This window comes from Cuculus canorus, chromosome 8 (assembly GCF_017976375.1).
Source record: "Cuculus canorus isolate bCucCan1 chromosome 8, bCucCan1.pri, whole genome shotgun sequence".
Lineage (NCBI taxonomy): Eukaryota > Metazoa > Chordata > Aves > Cuculiformes > Cuculidae > Cuculus > Cuculus canorus.
The window spans coordinates 27,868,031-27,890,040 of record NC_071408.1 but is presented as its reverse complement, the minus strand read 5'-3'; the positions used below and the strand labels follow the sequence as shown (position 1 = coordinate 27,890,040).

Genomic DNA, 22,010 nt, shown 5'->3' with positions numbered 1-22,010 from the left:
GCTGGTGCTGGGCATCCAGAGGGAAAAGGGCTGCACCCCTGAAATGTGGTCCCTCATTCTCCACCCACCCCTATGACCAGGCTCCCCAAAGAAGGGCACAGCAGGACACAGCCTCAGGAATATAAATCTCATTAAAATCTAGGATACTTTAGAACTCTACACCGGGAGAGACACTGGCACAGGCAGCGCTGCCCAGGGACGCGCGCGTTATTGCTAACAATTAGAGGTGAAGAGTAGCGGCGTGACACGTGGGGCAGGGCATGGGCACCATGCGGGAACCTGTGCCCCTCGCCACGATATGGCAGGGGGACTTGGGACGGGGCCGGGGGAGCTGGAACGTCCTGCTGGGGCTCAACACCCACTGCCACTGTGCCAAACTGCACTGTGTCCCCCGTGCCAGCCTCAGGGCTGTGGTACAGGGAGCGCAGGGCACTGGCTGAGTGGGGAGCGGCAGGGTGGGAAGGGCCCCAACCCAAACCAAAAGCTCCAGGTCCTTTTGGCTGGAGCTGGAAGACAGATTTGAACCCACCTGGCCTTGCCTGTGCATCCTGCTCCACTAATACTGACCAGGGACTGAGCATCCCCACATGGCTTGGAGCAAGCAGGCTGGCACAGCCCTCCGTGTCTCCGCTGGTACCTCTCGCTAGCAGTAGCTGGGGGGGGGCTGGTCCATCCTGCTCCCCATTAGCACCATGGAAGACCCCTTCTGCCCATGCCAGGGCTGCCGGGTAAGAGATGGACCCCGGCCCTGCCCCATCACCCCTCGGCCAGGCTTCAGTGCTCCCCAGCCTCCTGCCCCACTGGTGGGCAGGCAGCAGTGCCGGGCTGTGCCCACACCGCTTACGGCTGTGCCCAGCTTTGCAGGCGGCACCTGACCACGCAGGCAGGCATCCACAGCCCCGCAGTGGGGCGATGGGGCGTTTTGGGGGTGTGGGGGTGCATGGGGTGGGCTACCAGCTCACCCCCTGTGCAGCCCCACAGTACCGTGCGTAAGTGCGTGCCCATGTGTCCCATGTGCGTGCCCGTACCGTGCCTGTGAGGGACACGCACACGCACACACGTGTGCTCTAAGTGCTTGTGTCTTGTACCGTGAGATCCCACTGCCTCTGCAGGCAGCGCGCTCGCCCCCATCTCCCTGTGCTGGCCCAGTGCTTGGCACCGTCCCCGGGCACGGCCACCCTGCAGGCAGTGAGCCACAGTGGACGCTGGCCCGGGCCAGGTGTCCCTGCAGTGCCAACCCCGTGCACACACAACTTGGGCCGCTGCGGGCATTCCCTGTGTGCCCCAGAGCCGGTCCCACCCCACACCATCTCCATGGGCAGGCCAGGAAGGTTCCCCATGGTGGGGCAGGCTGCCTGGCTGTGGGGAATCCGGGGCATCCCTCTATCCCTCCATCCCGCGCATCCCCCCCAGGGCAGCGCCCCTGCAAAGTGCCTCTGGCTCCCGGCCCTCCCCGGGCTGTGCCCCCTCCTCTCTTGTCCCAGCGTTGCGCACAATGGTTACCGTAAACACAAGGGTTACCGAACGCCATGGGGGGGCAGGGGGGGTTAACCGGAGAGGAGGTGGAGGGGTCTCGGGGACAGGCGCTGAGAGCCCCCCGCGGTCCGGTGCAGCCCGGAGCCAGGCTCCGCCAGCGGAAGGTGCGAAAAGTGTCACCGCGTGGGAAGGGTTAGAGGGGGTGCAGGGGTGGCAGGGGTCACAGTCTGGAGTCCTGGCTGTGGGCTGAGCCGTTGCTGCCCTGCACAGGGGAGGCAGCCGCCACCTCGCTCCGGCTCTTCTCCGGCTGCAGGGGCTGTACCTCCAGGTGGGACTCAGTGGAGGGGCTGAACGCTGGGGCGTAGCGCCCACTGCGGTGCTCTGCCAGCGCCGGGCCCCAGTCCTTGCTTGCCTTGGTAGCATTTTTCAAGCGCTAGAGAGGGAGAGGATGGGGATGAGCTTAGCCCCTGCCAGGCTTCCCTTCCCCAGCCTCCCCCAGGGGCTCCCAGAGATGGGGTGCCCCATGGATGCTGCCTTTGTGGTACTGACAGCTCCGGTGGGGTCGGGGACAGCCTTGCAGGAGCCCCAGATGGGACATGGATGAGGAGGGTCTAGCCCCTGGCCACCCACCTCCAGCAGTGTGTCCCCCTCGGAGCAGCACACTTTGTAGATGGCGTAGATGGGGATGCAGATGACGGAGGACAGTGCCATGAGGAAGCCGATGCTGATGGCCCAGGTGGGGTAGACATAGTCGTTGTAGGAGACAGGCTGGTACTGGATCACTGTGAAGACCAGGATGAACTGGGGAGGGATAGGCAGGATGAGCCATTGGGGAGCAGCCAGCCTGCTCTGTGCCCCCTCGGCTGCCCTGCTCTGCCCCATCCCCACCACTCCCCTGCAGCCCAGCACCCCCTTCCCTAGGGTGGGCAAGTGGGAGCCCAAGTGGGCTCCCAGCCCACTCCTCCTATGGCCCCATGGTCACGATGCTCACAAAGATGATGGCAGGTGAGATGAAGCGCCAGCAGATCTGGAAGAAGAGTGGGGGCGGGAAGCCCAGCATCATCTCAATGTCCTTGAAATAGTTGCGGTGCCCTGTGGGGACAAGTGGCCATCAGCCTTGGCATGGCTAGGCTGGGGCCCTGATGGGACCCCAAGCCCCCTCCACTCCTGCCCAGCATCAGCTCCAGACCCCGGGTGGTGGCACCCGCCAGGCTCTTCATTGCCCTGATTGGCCAATGGCCTTGCACATACACAGCCAACTGCCGACTGGCCAGAAGTCAGCACACCACCTTCCCCAGTGGGTGGCTGGGGCAGCCCTGCTGGCCAATTGGCTGCATGCAGTTGCACCTACCGTAGATGTACATGATGGCCACGCACATGATGCAGGAGATGACAACCAGGGAGAAGCTGGCAGCGTAGTTGTCCATCAGCAAGAGCCAGTAGATGCCAGCCTACAAGAGGGACCCATTGGCATGGCTACCCTAACGGTCCTGCCACTGTCAGCAGGGGAACAGCACAGCAACACAGCCCAGATAACACCACCACAGTTGGTATGGCAACGACTGATGCCGGGGTTGGCATGGCGACACTTAGTCTGGATACCATCACCAGTGTTGGCATGGCAACACCAGGCTTTGGATGTCACCATCATCACTGTGCTGGTCATGGACATGACCACATGTCAGCACACCAAGGTCACCATGGCAGCAGTATCCTATCACCATAGTCCCGTGGTCACCTACCTGTGTGGTGAGCGGGACACCCAGCAGGAAGCCCGCCACGGCCACCCCCAGCGTTACGAAGGTCTTCCTGCGGATGATCCACTCATTGCCCACCTCATCCACAATGGCTGTGACCAGCGTCTCCAGCAAGCAGAACTGTTGCATTGGGCAGAGGGGGCAACATGTCACACCTTGGCTCCACCATACCATGCCACCCCACCCCAACACAGCGGCCCCACTATGCCGCCCCCACCATGACCTACCTGTGTGCCCAGCCCCAGGAGGATCAGCATGAAGAAGAAAAGAACGGACCAGAGGGGTGAGATAGGGAGCAGGGTGAGTGCCTCAGGGTAGGCAACAAAGGCCAGGCCGGGGCCATGGTCAGCCACCTTGGAGACATCCACACCCAGGTGGTTGGCCATGAAGCCCAAGATGGAGAAGATGACAAAGCCGGCGTAGACGCTGGTGGCGCAGTTGGTGATGCTGATGATGATGCTGTCCCTGTGGGGAGAGGGGTCAGGGCCAGCAGTGGGGCTGGGGGGCAGCAGAGGGGCTGGGGGGGCCACAGCCGGGCACTCACCGGTAGCAGTTGTTGTGGAACTTGTTGTAGGAGGCCATGGTGATGAGCCCACCCCAGGCACAGCCCAGTGAGTAGAAGATCTGCGAGGCTGCGTCACCCCACACCTGCAGTGGTGGGGTGGTCAATGCGGTGCCCCCAGCCCCGCTTTGCTTTGGCCTCCCACCAGCCCTTGTCCCTGCTCACCTTGGCGTTGAGGATCTTGTCCCACTGGGGTGTCAGGTAGTATGTGATGCCAGTGAGGGCCCCCTCCAGCGTGATGCCGCGCACGAAGAGGATGGTGAGCACCACGTAGGGGAAGGTGGCCGTGAAGTACACTACCTGTGGAGTGGCACCTCAGTGGGGTGGGGCCACAGGGAAGGGCTGTGGCCTTGGATGGGAGCAGGGGTGGAGCTACAGACCAGGGGAGAGGTTATGGTCCAGAGCTTGGAGCAATGGACTGGAAGGAGAGGGTATGATCCACAGGGAGGGGCTACAGTCACAGAATCATAGAATCGTGGAATTGTTAAGGCTGGAAAAGACCTCTAAGATCCTTTAGTCCAACCACCATCCCAACACCACTATGCTTACTAAACCATGTCCTGAAGTGCCACATCTACACGCTTTTTGAATGCCTCCAGGGATGGAGACTCCACCACTGCCTTGGGAAGCGTGTTCCAATGTTTCACCACTCTTTCAGTAAAGAAATTTTTCCTAATATCCAATCTAAACCTCCCCTGGCACAACCTGAGGCCATTTCTTCTCATCCTATCACTTGTTAACTTGGGAGAAGAAAAGGGTCAGGGAAGGTGGGGCGTAGCCACAAGCAAGGACTTGTTCCCATAAGTGGTGTGGCCTTTCCCGGAGTGGAAAACAGTGTCCACAATGGGAGGTACATCCCCTATAGTAGAGGACCTATGTCTAGAGAAGGTGTAGACATCTACAGAGGGGGGATGGCCACACCAGGGGGTGGAGCACAGGGGAAAACATGCAGGTACCTTCCCTGAGGATTTGACACCCTTGATGAGGCAGAGGAAGACGATGACCCAGGAGACTCCAAGGCAGCCCAGGAGGGGCAGCCGCACTTCGCCCAGGTTCCCGATGTCATCCGATAGCTTCAGCACGTAATTCCTGTGTAGAGAGCAGCCCGCGTCAGTGGCACACCACCACCACCGCCTCCTCCAGCCACCATCCCCAACCCCGGTACCTCCAGTACTCCTCGCTAGGGCTGGTGCGCTTCTGGGTAGTGTTGAAGACCTCGGTGAGGTTGAGGGTGGCATGGCTGGAGAGGTTCCCGTCCAGCACCCCTGCGCAGACAGGCGTGTTCCAGGGGTTGCTGCAGTACGTCCAGGGCAGCACGCGCGTCATGGACACAAAGAAGTAGTAGAAGGCAATACAGATCACCACGTTGTAGTAGATCCCGATGTATGTGGACACCACCATCATCCCGTAGCCCACGCCTGGGAACAGCACCGGGGAGGGGTGAGTGGCGCAGCGCGGCGCGGTGCGGGAAGAGCAAGTGGTGCTGTCAGCAGCCTTGCAGCGGGGCTGCGGCTCAGGGCATGGCTATGGCACTGAGGTGGGGAGCACCACATGGCTCAGCCCACCAGTGTGCATGGGCTACTCTACCTCTGAGCATGCCCTGTGGTGCTGAGGGAGCCTGGGACGCATGTTGACACATGCCCAGGGTGCATGGCCTGCAGGGAAACTCTTGGGGTCTGGAGACTTCCTTGGAGAACCATTGGGTGGGGGGTTCTCCTTGCACAGCCATGGTGACTTTAGGGCTGCAGCTACCTACGCTAGGCCACAAAAGCACAAGAATGTGCACCCAGGCTGAGCCTGCCATGGTGCAGAGAGCGTCGAGCCATGTGCACGGGCAGTCTCTGCTCAAACGTGACGTGTGGATGCATGACCCAGCAGGCAGTGTGTAGGCACGCGTGTACCAGGGGAGCTGACAGCACCAGAGCAGACCGGTCTGCTAGGAGGGGTAACCGGAGCAGAGCCCAGGTGCAGCAGGGCAAGCTCTGAGCACAGCTTGCACCCACACGTGTGGGCACAGCACCCACTGCCCACAGGGCAGGGAGAGGAGAGTGCCCTTGGCCAGAGGGCAGCGTGTTTGGGGGAGCTGAGTGGCTTCTGCGGATGATGCGCAGGGGACACGTGTGGTGTGTGCAGGGATGTGTGTGTAATGCCTGCAGTGGATGCCAGTGCGGGGCTGGGGCGTGCACAGGGGATGCATTCTGTGTGCAGGGACGTGTGTAATGCGTGCAGGGGACGCCAGGCGGGCTGTGAGTGCAGGGCAGCGCAGTCGGGGGTGGGTGTGTGCGCAGGGGACCCCTGCAACGCAGGCACTGGTGCGTGTGCGAAGGCGTGCGGGGCTGTGCAAGCCGCAGGTGCCTGTGCGGGACTGGGCATTATGCAGGCGACACGAGGTGTGTACGAGGGGCACACCACGTGCTGGGGGCTGTGCCTGTGGGCTCCCCATTCCTGCTATGCCAGTGGGGACGGGAAGCCCCTTACCTTTGAACATGGGGCTGACCCTCCAGACGCCGAGGCAGCCCTGGCTGGCGAACTGCCCGAAGGAGAGCTCCATGAAGAAGAGGGGGATGCCGCAAAACACCAGCATGATGAAGTAGGGGAACATGAAGGCACCTAGTGGACAGGAACCAGAGGGTGAGGGTGCACAATGACCCCGGGCATAGCTGTGCCCCCCACGCTCTGCACCTGGGGGCAGCAAACACAGCATGGGGCTGGGCACACATCCCCACCCCTGCCCCAGGCCACCCTACTCCCACAGCCCCCCAACACCCACCTCCCCCATTGCGGTAGCAGAGGTATGGGAAGCGCCAGACATTGCCCAGCCCAACGGCGTAGCCCACGCTGGTCAGGACGAACTCGATCTGGTTGCCCCAGTTGCCACGTTTGACGCTCTTGTCCTGCTTGCCCTGCTCCCCGGGCACGGCGCCGTTCTGCGGAGAGATGCCAAGGGGCACGTCAACTGGGGACCACCCTCACCAGCCCCATCGGAGGGGCAACATCCGCCGAGCGGGGCTGGGTGGTCCCCTGCATCCTGCCCCATCCCTCCCCCATGCCAGAGTCCCCCTCCCTCCTTGCCACACACAGGCAGTGCCAAGGAGGGGGGAGGGCAGCGGTGGCGGCCCCCCCAGATGAATAGCTCTGCTCGGAGCCCGGCTGCGGCGAAGGAAGAGCCTGCAACTCATACAAAGCAGGTCTGGGCGCCTGAGCACAAAGGGGCCTCTGTTCCCGCACCCCCCTCCCCGCATCCAGCAAGACAGAGGCCCCGCTGGGTGGCTACTACTCACGGCTGGGGGAGAATGATGGGACCCCTGGAGTGAAGCGGGGTCCCCCTTTTAGTGGGGAGTGGGGTGCAGTGCCTACAGCAGGCAGGGGGCTGGATGCTTCCCTGGGAAACCCTGGTGCAGCTGGGGTCCTGGCGCTGGCTCAGTGCCCACCGATGGCACCGTGCTCAGGGCAACACAGAGGGGGTCCCGTGCAGGTGGGTCCCACCCCAGCACCCAAGCATCCCTTCAGCACAGAGGACCTGGGGGGTGGGGTGTGGATGGAGGCAAGAAAGAGTGCTTTGTGCAGGCTGCTACACAATGCGAGCCCACACCGGGGACAACAACAACAACACGGACAGGGACATCCCGGACAGAGACAGCACCCATCACAGTGCAGCTCCATCGCAGCATGGTCTTGGGCTTGCACTAATCCTCCCTGGATGATGCTGAGTTCCAGCAGGTTGGGCTGAGAGGACAGATGGCGTTTTGGGGTGCTGCAGATGCCCTGAGCCCTCCCATCACTACTTGAGGCCAGGAGATGGGTGCATGGGTTGAGAGTGCAGGTCAGTCCATGGTGCCACAGCACCCATGACCCTGTGGGAACAGCACGGCGTGCCAGCAGCCCTTAGGAGGATTGCTGGAGCTCCATGGTGCCAGTCTTCCCACCATGGACACCCCTGTGCCCATGCCTGCTCCTGCTGCTCCCCCTGATATTCCACCCCACCGTGATGGCTGACGCCGGCAGCGAGTGGGCCACAAATGGGAGCCGTCGCTTTGGATCTGCTCACGCCGGCGGGGCGCGGGCAGCAGGCGCAGTGCACCTAACCGTATCATTCGATTAGGGCCGGCACAGCCGGGACGTGATGCCCGGCGACTCCGGCACCGCGCTGCCAAACAAAGCCATCTGCTGCAAGCGGGGCCAGCACGCGCCGGGGGCCACGGGGGGGCTGCCAGGGTGCAGGGCTGGGGGAAAAGGGTGACGAGGGGATCAGCGGGTGCTTTGGGCCAAGCTAGAGGGGCTATAAGGGCAATATATCAGCCAGGGCACCAGAGCGCCCATGCCAGAATCCATGGAGAAAGGATCCATCAGATCTGAGCCCACAGCAACACTGGGTCCTCACCCGAGGTTGTCTCTTCAGGTGGGGTGCTGAGCAGAAGTGGGGCTGAGGGGTTCCCAAGGTCAGGGGGGATGCTGGCACTGTCCCCATGCTGGGGCACGCTGCCCGCTTGAGCAGGCTGATCCGATCGGGAAGCCTCTGATTAAGCTGCTCGTACTAACGAGGCTCCTAATGAGCTGCACGGCCAGCGGGAGCAGGCAGTATTCCAGCTTCACTGGCAGAGGGTCTTGGGGCAGGTGACACTGGACGGCCTCAGCTTAGTCTGGAGCCCCAGTGCCCAAAGGGGATCTCATCCCCATCCCAAAGCCAGAAGGCCGCCCTTCTGCTCAGTTGAGGCCAGCATAACCTCACCCTGATACCCAGCGGGGCACCTCAGCTTTGAGCTACCTGGCACCAGTGTGACGAGAGCGCCAGGCCTCTGCCTGCCCTCCCCCTTTCCTGCAGCATGGGGCTTCATTGCGCTTGTCCGCAATAAGGGGGCAGCCACATGTGTGCTCATGCATGCACAAGCATGTACACGTGCGCACACACTTGCGTGCTCACCCCTCAGCTTGCTTCTACCCCCCCTCTCCCCAAATCTCAGAAGGTCGCCCTGTCCTTTACACTCATTAGCTTCCTTCCCAACCCCACATGGGAGAAGAGTTGGGGGCAGAGCAGAGAACCCAGGCATCTGGGAAGATTACACACACACACACCCACCCCCCCAACACGCACCCACACATCACCATTGTGGGGCTGGGACAGAGCTGGGCTGCAAAGTGGGAGCTGCTCCCCAGCAAGGATGCAGCCTTTAAATGGGGGGTCCTGCTCCCATAACCCATGCAAGTGCTCCCATGCAGCCCCGGAAGATGCCTGGCTCAGTGAAAACACTGAGGGAGAAGAGAAGAATGCCCCAGGCACCCCAAATGTCCCCTTGTTCCCCAACACCCTTCCTCCTCCTTCCTCAGGGACATACACCCCTGCCACACGGCCAAAGTTTCCCCAGCCCAGCAGAGTGGGCATCATCCATCACCTCGCCTGGCACTGGAGTCTTTCTCATGCTAAGCAGCATTGCCTCGCACAATGACAGCTTGGCTGGGGTGCCCGGATGTCCCCCGCTTCCCGAAGGGGCCCTGATTTATGGCTGGGAAGCTAGTGGCGGTGATAGGGTTGATGCTGGGAGAGGATGTCCCCATGGGACATATCTCCAGTGCAGTTCTCCCTCTTTTTCCCCCACTCAAACTGCACCCCGTGGAGGTATTTCAGCCCACCATGAGCCTTATTTTGCCTCTACGAAACCAGTGGGGGATCCTCAATTCCTGCCCCTTCCTCGTAATGGGGTGCCAGGGCTGCTCCTGCAATGCCAGTGCAAGGTACCAGTCAGCCCCTGATGTCATCAGCCTGATGTCATCGCTCTTCACCATGGCAATGCTGATGTCATCATGGCCAGGTAAGGCAGGGGCCGATGGAAGGTATTAATAGATGCTAATTACATCAATTGCCAAGCTAGTTGCTCTTCTAGGGCAGGGAAGTGGTGGGGCAGGATGCCTGGGGCAGGAGAACCCCAGCCTGGAGTGGAGGTGCCCAGGGATGAAGGGACTTGGAGAGGGGTCCCTACAGATGGAGTGGCTTGGAAAAGAGTGTCCTAGGTGCCCTCAGTGGGCCATCACCACTCCTGGGTGTTGTGGTGGGGAGTGGCCCTATGATCAGCCCCTGCGCTCCTTGTCCCTGGCACATGGGGTAATGAATCCCCAAGTGCCAGCCCTGCACCAGAGGTTGACATGCCGTGCCAGCCTGCTTGTCCCAGCTCTGCCAGCCCCACCGGCACATCCCACCCATCCCTGCCCTCTTTCTGCAGTGCCCAGCCGCACACCTGCCCCAAGTGCAGAGGCACGGCGGGGGGGGCACAGGCAACCAGCAGAGCCTGGGCAATGGCAATATCAGCTGAGGGTGCCTGGATGGGCACAGGTACAGGGGCATTCCCAAGGCCAGGAATATGCAGTGCTGAGAGGAATATCCACATCCCAGGACCCCTCAACAGTGCTAAGGAACCCTGACCACCTCCCCAGCGCAGGGAGGCTGCCCAGCCTCACCGACAACCCCGAGCACTCTCTGCCAGCCACCCGCAGCAGCCCCAGCCCCAGGGTGCCACAGGGGGCTGGGGCAAACGTTGAAATTCCTCATTGATGCCCATGAAATAGGGGGGAGGAGAAGGGGGAGGATCTTTACTAAACCCTGCCTCTGCAGCACGGAGCAAGGCAAAAGGGTTCTATGCACCCCTCTTAAAATCAGTAGGTTCCAGAGTTAACGATCACACACCTGTCAGGCAATCTCTTCTCACTCCCAACACAGCTAAGGCTGTGGAGGGGCTCGGTGCTGCGCTGTTCCCTCCCTGCCCCAGGGCACCCCACATCCCTCGCCGTGGGGCTTGGGGATGCTTCTCCAGCATCCCACGGTGCAGAGCTGCAGCTGTGCCTCGGTCCCGCAGAGCCATCGCCCCAGAGCTGGCACAAAGGGGCTTGGAGAGCCACAGCAGTGGGAGGATGGCACTGGCACAGCTACCGTCCAGCCTGGTCCCCAGCTCTGCCCCCCAAACCCTGCTCTTGCCTCTCCACTGACCTGCTGAAGGGGTCTTGGGGGACCCAGCGGCCCGTGGCTGCCATCCGGGGGGCTAGGCTGGCCGGCTCGGCGAGTCCCTGGCTTCATTGGCACCTCAGGCTCCAGCACAGCAGCCACACACCCGCCTCCCCCCCCGCCCGCTGCCTCCGGCGCTTGGCACCGCTCCCTGCTTGCCTCCTTGGCCAGGCTCGTCCCCTCACTGCCCGCCCCGCCGTGGCACAAGCGCCCCACCATGCTGTCCGCCCCAGCACTGTCCCTCTCTGCCCCACACCACGGGGAAGCCTTGTGCCTCAGTTTCCCCCGCATGAGCTATGCCCCCTCGAGCCTGGCATCCCCCATGCAGCAGGCACAGGCAGGTCAGGCTGCACAGCGCGCTGAGCCCCATCCTGCTTAATGAGGCCTCATTAGCAGGGTCCAGCTGCTCGCAGCCCCGCACGCTCCGGCAGGCAGCACTGGCCTCCCCGCGGGCACCGCTGCCCATCTGGCCAGGACAGGGACCTGCGTTTGGAGCATGGCAGAGGGCCACATTCCCTTGGTGTCCCCCATTCCCACGCCCCAACATCCCCAGCCCCACATACACATCTTGCTGCCCCTACGCCCACTACCACCATGTCGCTGCCTGGCCCCACAGGCTCTGATGAGCGAAAGCAGACACGGGGGGTTGGGTTATAGGGTTTGATTCCACAAAACAGTTCAACTCCGAGCCCTGGCACTCGGGGGCTGTGGGGAGCAGGCATGGCCCCACTGGGGGACAGGGGTGCGGGGACAAGCCTGCCCGCTGGCACATCCCCACCCTGGTTCCACGCTACTTCACTCTGATGTCATACCACTGGCGACATCATGAGGTCTCCATGACAACCCTTGCAAGGTCACTGCCCTGCAGGGGACCATCTGGCTAGCAGGAGGGCACTGCCATGACCCCCATGCTGCCCGGGCACCCCACAGCCTCCTTGCTTGTCCCTTTGCCAATGTGGGATGGAATCCTGGTGGGGTGCTGCATCCCGCAGAAGGGCGGGCATGGGGTGCCCCCTACACGGGCACAGGGTGCCCCAGCTGCTCCCAGCCCCGTGCCCCGGCTGTGGAGCACGGCCAAGGCGCCAGTGAGGCGTGATGGCGTGCTGAGAGCGGGGGGACGGGCCTGCGCTTTCGGGCGACCATCTGGGGTCCGGGCAGCGGTGGCCGCGGGCACACACGTGAATGGCACACGTGTGCGGGGCGGGCGCTCAGCCCCCCACGTGCCAGCACCCAGCGCCTGTCTCCATCCACTTATGCACCAGCCATCCAGCAGCTTGGGACGTGCCATGGGACAGCAGCACCCAGCGGTGCCCCTTGGGACACTTGCAAGCCCAGAGCCACCACACACTGTGCCAGCTTTAGTGATCCCAGCCCAGCACTCCCTGTTCAACACCCAGGCTAGTCCCCCATGCCATCAGGAACCTCCCATGCCCTGACACCCCACAAGGTGCCCACACGAGCTTCCCTCCACGCCCCAGTTCAGCTGCACCACCTTGCCTCGGCCGCCTACTTGCCAAACGCTCTCATTTCAACCTCCAGCCCTGTCCCACATGCAGTCAGGCACCTCCCATGCCCTGACACCCCACAAGGTGCCCACATGAGCATCCCTCCATGTCCCAGTTCAGCTGCACCACCTTGCCTGGACCACCTGCACGCCACTGCCTTGGGCACGCTGCTCCCCATGTCCTCCTCGGCAGCCTGAGCATGGCACGGTGAGACCTGCTACTCCATTCCGGCGATGCTGGGCCCCGTGCCAGCCCGCGGGAGCACAGTGCTGCTCCCCTGGCAGCCTGGCCAGCGGGCAGAGGGGGCTGCCAGCCCCACAGGGACATGCTGCTGGAAGAAGGGCCCGCAGCAGGATCCTGACCTCCCCTGTGATCCTAGTCTCCACCCCAGCTGGCTGGCAGTGCCACGGCTGCACCAGTGAGGCAGAGGTGCTGGGCGCACTGGGGATGGCCGTGGGTGTCCCAGCCCCTTTCACCCCATCCTCAAGCAGGGCTGCAGGGATGATACCCAGAACCTGCCCCGGTGCCACCATCCCCTCTTTGGGCTCTGCCCATCAGGGCTGCCTTTCTCTGGCCCCATTCTCCTGGGGCAGACACAATTCTCCCAGGGCATTCAGGCAGAAAAATCCCCCGCCAGCCCCCCCAGTCGCTGCCCCTTGGTATTCCGGGAAAGGCTCCCACAGCCAAAAGCCACTTCCGCAGCTCTGCTGGCCCCACTGCTCGTGGCCGCTGGCTGGCAGCACCACACTGCTGGGGTGTCTGGGACAGGCAGACCCCCCCAGACCTGGAAGGGTGGTGGGAGCAGTGCCCGGTGCCCATCTCGGGGGGCAGAGGCGATGGCAGGAGCCCACCTGAGCCAAGCTCTCTGCCGTGGCTGAGGGCTGCCTCACCATGCCAGGCAAGGCAACCCTGGGAGTCAGGAGCCACTGGCATTGCTGGAGCCTGAACAAAGCACCCTGAGGAGGACAAAACAAAATGTCCTTAAAGACTGGGGAAGGAGAGGCAGCAGCCTCCCCTGCCTGGCCACACAGGGACTGATCCAACGCCCGGAGCTGCGCCACGCTAGGCACTCATCATTGGGACATCCATGGTGGGTTAGTGGAGGGGCAATTCTCACCCTCCCGCCTGTGGTTTTGGAGTGAGCATGCAGAGCTTCCCATGGGCACCCACAAAACACAGAACCTGCAAAAAGCAGGACACAACACTCTCATCACTCTGGGACAAATGGAAGAGAGCAGGTCCTAGCTCACAGGTGGGGAAACTGAGGCACAGCTGCACATCACCTAGCCACTGCTTCCATCACCCTGTCCTTTCACAGGTGAAGCGCAGGCACCTCAAGCCCTGCTGCAAACCTATCCAGCCCTGGGGGCTGCACGCACACCTCTGGGCAGGGGCTGCACCCCAGCCAGGCTGAGGGCTGTGTCAGCAGGAGTCGCACCTGCAGGCAGGGATGAGAGGACAGCCAGGGACAATGCTTTTCCAGGTGACTGGCAGGGCCCTGGAGGCAGGCCAAGAAGATGAGTTTCCTTCCCCAGTGACCCAGGCAGCTTAGCAGGTAGCATCCCTCCCGCCACAGCTCCTCCCGAATCTCTCACAGCAGGAGCAAGGATGCTCTCACTGGGACCTGCCTTCCTCCAGACAGCCCCTGCATCCTCTTCTCAGCACCCCTCCATGAAGGAGTGTCCCCTTGACCTACACAGAGAGGGCTGCGAGCCAGGGTGGCCAGCACAGCACGTTCCAGACCCTGTGGTCCCTGCCCATCCCCACCTCTCTGCACAGCCTGGCCCTGGCTTGGGCTGGTCAGGTACGTCTGAGAAACAAGTTAAAGATTGACTGGGAGCGGATGGGCACTCCCACACCAGGCTCCCTGCCACGGGTGCTGGGCTCGGCCGTCACACAATGTGATGTCAGCTGCTCTAGTCCGGGCAAGGATGCGGCAGCAGCACAGAGCCACAGCGAGTACCCCACACATGCAGGAGAAAATGGCTATGACAAACCCCTGACAGAGCCCAGATACATCCTTGTTCCCAGCCAAGGGCTTCTCCGGAGAAATCTGCCTTCCCATCCCACTGGCCACCCTGACCCCTCCACGCTGCCCACCACGGGCAGGATGGGTGCTGGGGTCCCCACTGCAGGCACAGCCAGCGGGGCCACACTGGGACATGCAGGCAGAGGAGGCACAAGCATGCTGGAAGTGCCTGCTGGAGTGTGCTACTCCCCTGGCTCTTGGCTTCCCAGGGAAGTCCTGGCTCCCAGCCCTCTGGCAGGAGTGTGCAGTTATTTTGGGAAGCCCCCCGGGAAGGGGAGTGCCCAGCAATCGTGTCGGCCCTGCCATTCAGTTCCCATCCATCGGGAAAAAAGGAAGAGCCAAACCCAGCCTGGGCTCACCTGCCTGGTGCAGCTCATCAGCCCACCACGGGAACCCAAACTTAGGGCTCCCAAACCCTGCACTGCACAGCAGAGCTGCCACGAACACAGGGCTATCACAGCCCTCTCACCAGGACACACACTGGGCACATCCCACATCTGCCCAGGGCACTGAAGCCGTCCCTGGTGCGGGTGAGCACAGGGTAGCTCACAGCATCCTACAACACAACGCTTGTGAGGATGGAGGGTTGGGCACCACACCTGTGCCTGGAACAACCTGGCTCTGCCCATGCACCATCCTACCAGCTCAGTCTGGGAGAGCCTGCCGGGTGGAGGTAGAGGGCAAGCAGCCCCACACCATGAGCTTCTGGGGGCACCTGGTATGGAAGAACGACTGCACCCTCTCAGAGCAGGCGGAGGAGCCACCCTCCGCCTTTGCTGCCTGCCCAGAGAGCTGGGGCAGGAGATAAGCCCAGGCAAGCATGTAAGATAGGTGATAACATCTCCAGGCACGGCAAGATATTGCACCCAGGGAGCCTCGCAGGCAGCGAGCTCGAGACAAGCAGCAGCCAGCATCTGCCCCACGGTCATCGCGCTGGGGTAGCGCAATCCTAGATGGGTGTCCCAGGGGGGCACCTTACAGAAGAGCCACTGTCCTGCTCCCTGTGCCAGGTGCTCCAGGTCCCTGAGGCAGTGGCCCATGCCAGCCCTCTCCCCGTGCCCCGGCACTTACCAGCAGCCCCTCGCTGCATTTATCGGCCATCCCTGGAGGCTGGAGCAGCTGCCCGCCGCGGGGTCTCTCACCTGCCCGCTCTCCGTTGCGCTGGCTGCAGCACCGGCACACTTCAATCCACAGTCAGAACGAGCTGGCAGAGGGGAGAGAGACACCAAGAGAGATGTGACTGGTGGGGTGGGCACATCAGTGTCCCAGGCGTCTCCCTCCCTCCTTCTGAGAACCAGGGGGCTGTGCCAGGCAGATAGCTCCCCCCACGGGAGTGGGGCTGGCAAAGGACGCAGTGCCCGGACGGGTGGGCTAACGGCGGGGTCTCTTCCTGTTGACTCCCATCCCCTCCAGCATCTCCGACCCCCCTGGCACCCACAGGAGCAGCAGCTCCCAGATGTTTTCCAAGAAGCAGTTAAAGATTTACCCGGTGTGGACAGACGACCTTGCGGGCAGCTGGTTGCTGGCCTCCTGGCGGGTGGGCGTCAGGGGCCGTGGGCAGGAGCGGGGGCCCCGTGAGCTCTGCCCCGCCGAGAGCTGGAGCTGAAGTGGCTGTCGCACACGGCAGCACCGGGACTGGGCGCTGAGCGGGGCCAGCTCAGGGCTCAGCTGCCGCGCAGGACACAGATGGGAAACGATTGCCTTCTGCCCTGGTGCATCGCATGCACGTGCAGCGCAAGGGGGCTGAGCCACTGGGCTCTGCCAGGCGCCAGGTGCTGCCGGACGGGGCATGGGCAGCTGCCTCCCCTGCCTGCACCCCTGCCCCAGCCTGGGGCTGCCGGAGGCCCCAGGAGAGCACTGGGGCCTGACCTCACCGAGAGAGACAGCCACTCTTGCAAAACACCAGTTTGCTTGTCTGTATGACAACATCGGTGTTTGCAGATCCCACACCGGCGCTTGGTGCCCTTGCTGGTCAGTGAAAGACCACCCGTCCCCTGCCAAAAGTCCCCAACCACTGCCACCACCACCAGCTGAGCACCCCAGGGTCTGTTCCTGGATTGCCATGGGTCTGGAGCGATCGGCAGAGGGGCAGGAGGCCCTGAAGTTGCAGGGAGGGAGCATGGGCAGCGGAGATAAGGAGCAGGAGGCCCAGGAGATGCAGGATGAGCCCCCAGCCCTACCACAGCCCCTCCAGTGCAGGCAGGCTGCTGCCAGCAGATACCGTGTCCCACTACCAAACCCCTCCCCAGGAGCAGCTGCATTTCCAAAGGCAGCAGAGATGTCTTTGCTGTCACAAGCCTGGCTTCTTGCATAGCACAGGGACCTCTCAGTTGTGGGAGGCACAGAGCCAGCAGCTGGACCTCCTCCCCACCACACACCTATCACCAGCCAGCCAAACGCTGCACACCCCGCGGCCCTGAATTCAGACCCGGGGACTCATCCTGCGTCACGGGAGAGGAGAGCACCCAAGGGGACGTCCTGCCACTCCCCTCGGGGTCTGCCAGGCGCTGATTAGGCTGCATGTCTGCGTACATGCTCCTGGCTTCAGCTCTCAGCCTGGCAAGCAGGTGAGGAAACGATGGCACAAGACGCAGGGATGCCCGAGGCTGCAGCATCCCTTGGGAGAACCTGGCACGGGTGTGGATACAACACATTGGTGCTACAGGGTGGCTTTCCTGGAGCTGCAGGATGTTTGAACCTCAACATGGGATGGGTGGTACTGTGGAAGCGGGGACACCTGGGCACCCACAGGGGCTCCTGTCTGGGCTGTCACATCTCAGCAGGGGATGCAGCTCACAGTACACAGGGGATGCAGACTATGGCACCCAGAGGATGCCCAGTTACACGGTACCCAGGGGATGCAGCCCATGGTAGCCAGGGAATGCCCAGTTACATGGTACCCAGGGGATGCAGACTATGGCACCCAGGGGATGCCCAGTTAGACGGTACCCAGGGGATGCCCAGTTAGACAGTACCCAGGGGATGCAGACTACGGTACCCAGGGGATGCCCAGTTACACGATACCCAGGGGATGCAGCCCACGGTAGCCAGGGGATGCCCGGGTACATGGTACCCAAGGGATGCGCGGCTACAGCCTCGATCCTCCAGTCGCCTCCCGCTCGGTGGGTGGCCCGAGGCTCCGGTAGAGCCGCTGCCACCTGCGAGGCCATTTCCTCCGCCAGCACCTCCCGGGCCCGCCGCCGCCGGGGCTTCCTGGTTCCTACGAGAGGCGGGCAGCGGGCCGCGCTGCCACCACGCTGCCCACCCCCAGCTCGCCTCTCCCCGGCCCCGCGGCGCCCCCGCCGCCCGGCACCCCCCGCCCCGCCGCCCGGTGCAGCAACGGCGGCGGGGGGGGGCCCGGTTACATCAGCCGCCACGTGGTGGCTGCTCCGCCGCTCCGCCCCAGCACATGCCCGTGGAAAATTACCGCCAGCCCCCCCTTCCCGGCACCGGGTCGGGTCGTCCCGGTCGCCGTCGGCCGCCCCGGGTGCGGCGGCGAGCGGCTCAGCTCAGCCCACCGCATCCCCGCGCTCCCCCGGTACCGGGAGAGCAACAGATGCAGGGACCGCCCGGCATCCCGCTCCCGGTGCGGCTCCCAGCGCCGCTCCCGGTGCCGCTCCCGGTGTCCCCGGTGCTGCTGCCGGTGCTGCTCACGGTGCTGCTCACGGTGCCATTCCCGGTGCCATTCCCGGTGCCGCCGCCCCGGTGTCGTTCCCGATGTCCCCGGTGCCGCCGCCCCGGTGTTCCCGGTGCCGTCGCCCCCGGCAACCTCCCCGCCTCGCCTCCCCGCTCCGGTGCTCCCGATCCGAGCCGATCCGAGCCGGGCATCCCGCGGACGCGCATCCCTTACCGTGCCCATGCCGCCGCCCGGCCCCTCCCGCCGGGGGCGCCGCTGTCGGTACCGGTGCCGGTGCCGTTGCCAGGCCCGGAGCCGCCACGGCCGGTGCTGCCGACTTAATGAAAGTTTGGAGGTCTGCGGGGGCTGGCACCGCCTCTCGCCCCCGCCGCCGCGCTCCGCCCCCCGCACCGCCGCGCCCCCCAGCGCCCGAGCCGGGACCGGGACCGGGGGGTACACGGGGACACACGGGAAACACGGGCATCTGTGGGCACACGGGGATACATGGCACACACGGGCACCTATGGGCAAACCGGGATACATGGCACACAGGGACAAATGACACACACGGGCACCTACAGGCACATGGGGACAGACAGCACACACGGGCACCTATGGGCACACACAGGGACCTACGGGCACACAGGGATATATGGCACAGAGGGACACATGGCACACACAGGCACTTACAGGCACACAGGGACACATGGCACACATGGTACACATGGCACACGTGGGCTTCTGTGGGCACAGAGGGACACATGGCATATATGGGCATCTATGGGCACATGGGGACACATGGCACACACGAGCACTTACGGGCACACACAGGCACACAGGGATACATGGAATGGATGACCCAGTGTGTCCCTTCCAACCTAGTGATTCTATGACTCTATGGCACACGGGGACATATGGGCACCTATGGGCACACAAGGACACATGGCACACACGGGCACCTATGGGTACACATGGGCACCTACGGGCACACAAGGACACATGGCACACACAAGGACACATGGCACACAAGGGCACCTATGGGTACACATGGGCACCTACAGGCACACAGGGATACATGGCACACAGGGCCACCTATTGGCACACAGGGATACATGGCACACACGGACACACGGAGTCACCTATGGGCACACACAGATGCACTGCACACATGGGCACGCATGGGCACATGGTACACATGGGCACAAGGGGACAAGGCGCACATGGGCACCTACAGGCACAGAGGGACACAAGGACATGCATGGGCACATGGGGACATATGGCATCCACTGGCACACAGAGGCACCTGTGGGCACACACAGACATACTGCACACGTGAGCACACAGGTACACATGGCACACGTGCATACGCCTGGGCACGCAAGGACACATGTCACACAGGGTCACATGGCACACGGGCACCTACCAGCACACAAGGACACGTGGCAGATGGAGACACGCAGAGACACGCAGGTACACATGGCACAAAGACACATGAGCACATGGATGCACACAGGCACCTATGGGTGCACACAGACACGCTGCAACCATGGGCTTACACAGGCACATTTGGGCTCACATGTACACACGGCACGCAGGCATGCAAGAGCACACAAGGACACGTGCCACACATGGACATGTATGGACACACGGGTACGCATGGCACACACAGACACACTGCACACATGGACACACACAGGCACAAGTGGGCACCTCTGGCACATTGTGCACTTGGCACACCATGGCGCACACAGTGTGTATCGTGCATCCATGGGCACTTGCAGCCCACAGGCATGTGGACACACAGAGGAACATGCAGGCCACACAGGACCATGGCACGTGGGGACGTATTTCATAGAATCATAAAATAGTTTGTGTTGGAAGGGACCTTAAAGATCACCTAGTTCCAACCCCCCTGCCATGGGCAGGGACATCCCACTAAATCAGGCTGCCCAAGGCCCATCCAAACTGGCTGTGAACACCTCCAGGGATGGGGCACCCACAACTTCCCTGGGCAACCTGTGCCAGTGTCTCACCACTCTCATGGTGAAGAAATTCTTCCTAATGTCTAGTCTAAATCTGCCCCTCTCCAGTTTATACCCTCTCGCCCTCATACTATCACCAAAAGCCTTTGTGAATAGTCCCTCTCCAGCTTTCCTGTAGACCCCTTCAGGGACTGGAAGGTCACTATAAGATCTCCTATGAGCCTTCTCTTTTCCAGGCTGAACAACCCCAACTCTCTCAGCCTGTCCTTGTAGGGAAGGTGCTCCATCCCTCCAATCATCCTTGTAGCCTCCTATGGACCTGTTCCAATAGCTCTATATCCTTCTTACACTGAGGATTCCAGAACTGGACACAGTATTCCAGATGAGGTCTCACAAGAGAGAAATAGAGGGGCAGAATCACTTCTTTCGACCTGCTGGCCATGCTTCTTTATATTTAGGCCATCTGGTCACACACAAGCTCCTCCAGGGCACATGCACATGTGTTTTCACACCTAGACAGGAATGTACACACACAGACACACACCACCAGGGCACAGCATCGCTCCGAACTCAGGGCGGGGTGGTGGTGACAGGCTCTGGAGAGGATTCACGCAGTCAGTATGATGTACACGTGTGTACATGTGTGTACATGTGTGTGCATGTCTGTGTACACATCTGTGAGTCCATGCGCACATGCCTGTATGTCCACACATGTGACTGCTGCAGCAAGTGTGACTGCTGACACATGTACACGTGTGTCTATGTGTGCAAATCTGTACATGTATAGGCATGGATATAGGTGTAGATGTGTGTGTACAGAGGTAAGTGTATTTGTCTGTACCTACTGCATGCACATATATGTGTGCATTTACGTGTGGGTACAAACCTCCACGCCTGTGTATGTATGCGTACCCGTGTATGGGCATGTATGGACATGCAAACACGTGTGTTCCCATGGATGCATGCGCTGATACACACATAGGCATAAATACATATGTGCATACATGTCCCCATACCCATGTATGTGTGCACTCGCATGTGCAGCCAGTGCACGCCCCCACAGCCCCGGCCAGATGTTTCCAGTAATGCATGATGGGTGCGCCAGCAGCCGTCCCTCGCCTGGCCCCTCGCCGAGGCCTTCCCTCCCATTCCCGCCGGGCTCACCGCGTGCCGGGACGGGTGCCTGCACCCCGGCATGCTGCCCTGCCCCTGGATCACTCCCAGCTCCCCAGGGCGCGCTGCACACCGGGGCGCTGGGGCGGCTGTGGGGAGCGTGGCAGGGGTGCAGTTGGGGGGCCCTGCACCCCACAGCCCAGCACCCCAAGCGCAACAACAGATCAGTCCTTACTGCATCCCTGTCCTCATTCCATTGGGTGCCTTCTGATTCTTTCTGCCTCTGTGTCCCTGCAATCCGCGCCAGGGCTGACCCCCATGGTGCTCCAGCCAACTTGAGGAGCATCCCTTACCTGTCTACCCGGTGATCTCCGTTGTCCCTGCAGATTGCTGCCTGGTTAAGGTAATCCTCACAGAATAGCGTGAAGGTGGGAGGAGTGGTGGAGTGGGAGCCCCAGGGGTGTCTGCAGGCCCAGTCACCACGGGCTCGCTGGAGAGTGCAGCTGCAGGATGGGAGACGGCGCCGGCACGCTCACACTCTGACACTGCTTTCGTTTTGCAACTATGGTAAAGCCAGAGTCAGGGCACCTACAGCAGGAAGGGGAAGGCAGCAAAAAAAACAGTGGGTGCTCGGGTCCTCCCATGCCCTCCCAGCACCAGCGCATGGTTGCTCCACCCCAGGAGCTAGGTTGCTCGTTCCCAGAGGCACAGAGCCTCATACCATGGTCTGCAGCCCAAATCCAGCATCCCACACCTGGCATCCCGAATCCAGCATCCCACACCCAGCGCCCTGCATCAGAGCCAGAAACCAGCCAAAACCCACGCCCCTGCCCCAGGGTCTGGGTTTTGGAGAGGAGCTGCCAGCCACCGAGTTGCAGACTTCACCCTCAAGGGATGGATTTTCCTGGATGAAACTCATGATTTCAAGCCCCAGCACAGCTTCATGCAGGCAGAGCTGGCGCCAAAGCTTCTGCACCCA

The 22,010-nt window shown here is 62.2% G+C and overlaps 1 protein-coding gene across 5 annotated transcripts; it reads right to left on the bottom strand.

Moving 5' to 3' along the window:
* Positions 1-113: 113 nt before the first annotated feature.
* On the bottom strand, positions 114-21,528 carry SLC6A9 (solute carrier family 6 member 9). Of its 5 annotated transcripts, none has more exons than XM_054072718.1 (14): positions 21,385-21,528; positions 15,392-15,524; positions 6,566-6,722; positions 6,274-6,405; positions 4,961-5,213; positions 4,752-4,884; positions 3,961-4,095; positions 3,778-3,881; positions 3,461-3,698; positions 3,219-3,353; positions 2,828-2,927; positions 2,468-2,568; positions 2,107-2,277; positions 114-1,909 (listed from the first exon to the last, which is right to left on the bottom strand). In XM_054072718.1, the coding sequence occupies exons 2-14, from the start codon at positions 15,419-15,421 to the stop codon at positions 1,697-1,699; spliced, it is 1,902 nt and encodes a 633-aa protein (XP_053928693.1). In that variant the 5' UTR covers positions 15,422-15,524; positions 21,385-21,528; the 3' UTR covers positions 114-1,696. The 5 variants fall into 5 exon arrangements, with proteins under 5 accessions (XP_053928693.1, XP_053928690.1, XP_053928691.1 ...); XM_054072715.1 differs by lacking the exon at positions 21,385-21,528 and adding an exon at positions 18,171-18,308; XM_054072716.1 differs by lacking the exon at positions 21,385-21,528 and adding an exon at positions 15,807-17,199.
* Between the last annotated feature and the right edge of the window lie 482 nt (positions 21,529-22,010).

Excerpts from the sequence above, each read along its gene's own strand:
- SLC6A9 (XM_054072714.1), bottom strand. The coding sequence starts at position 10,858 with ATGAAGCCAGGGACTCGCCGAGCCGGCCAGCCTAGCCCCCCGGATGGC. Across the intron at positions 6,406-6,565 it reads CTGCTACCGCAATGGGGGAG|GTGCCTTCATGTTCCCCTAC; the intron begins GTGGGTGTTGGG and ends CCTGTCCACTAG. Across the intron at positions 2,569-2,827 it reads GGCCATCATGTACATCTACG|GGCACCGCAACTATTTCAAG; the intron begins GTAGGTGCAACT and ends TTGTCCCCACAG.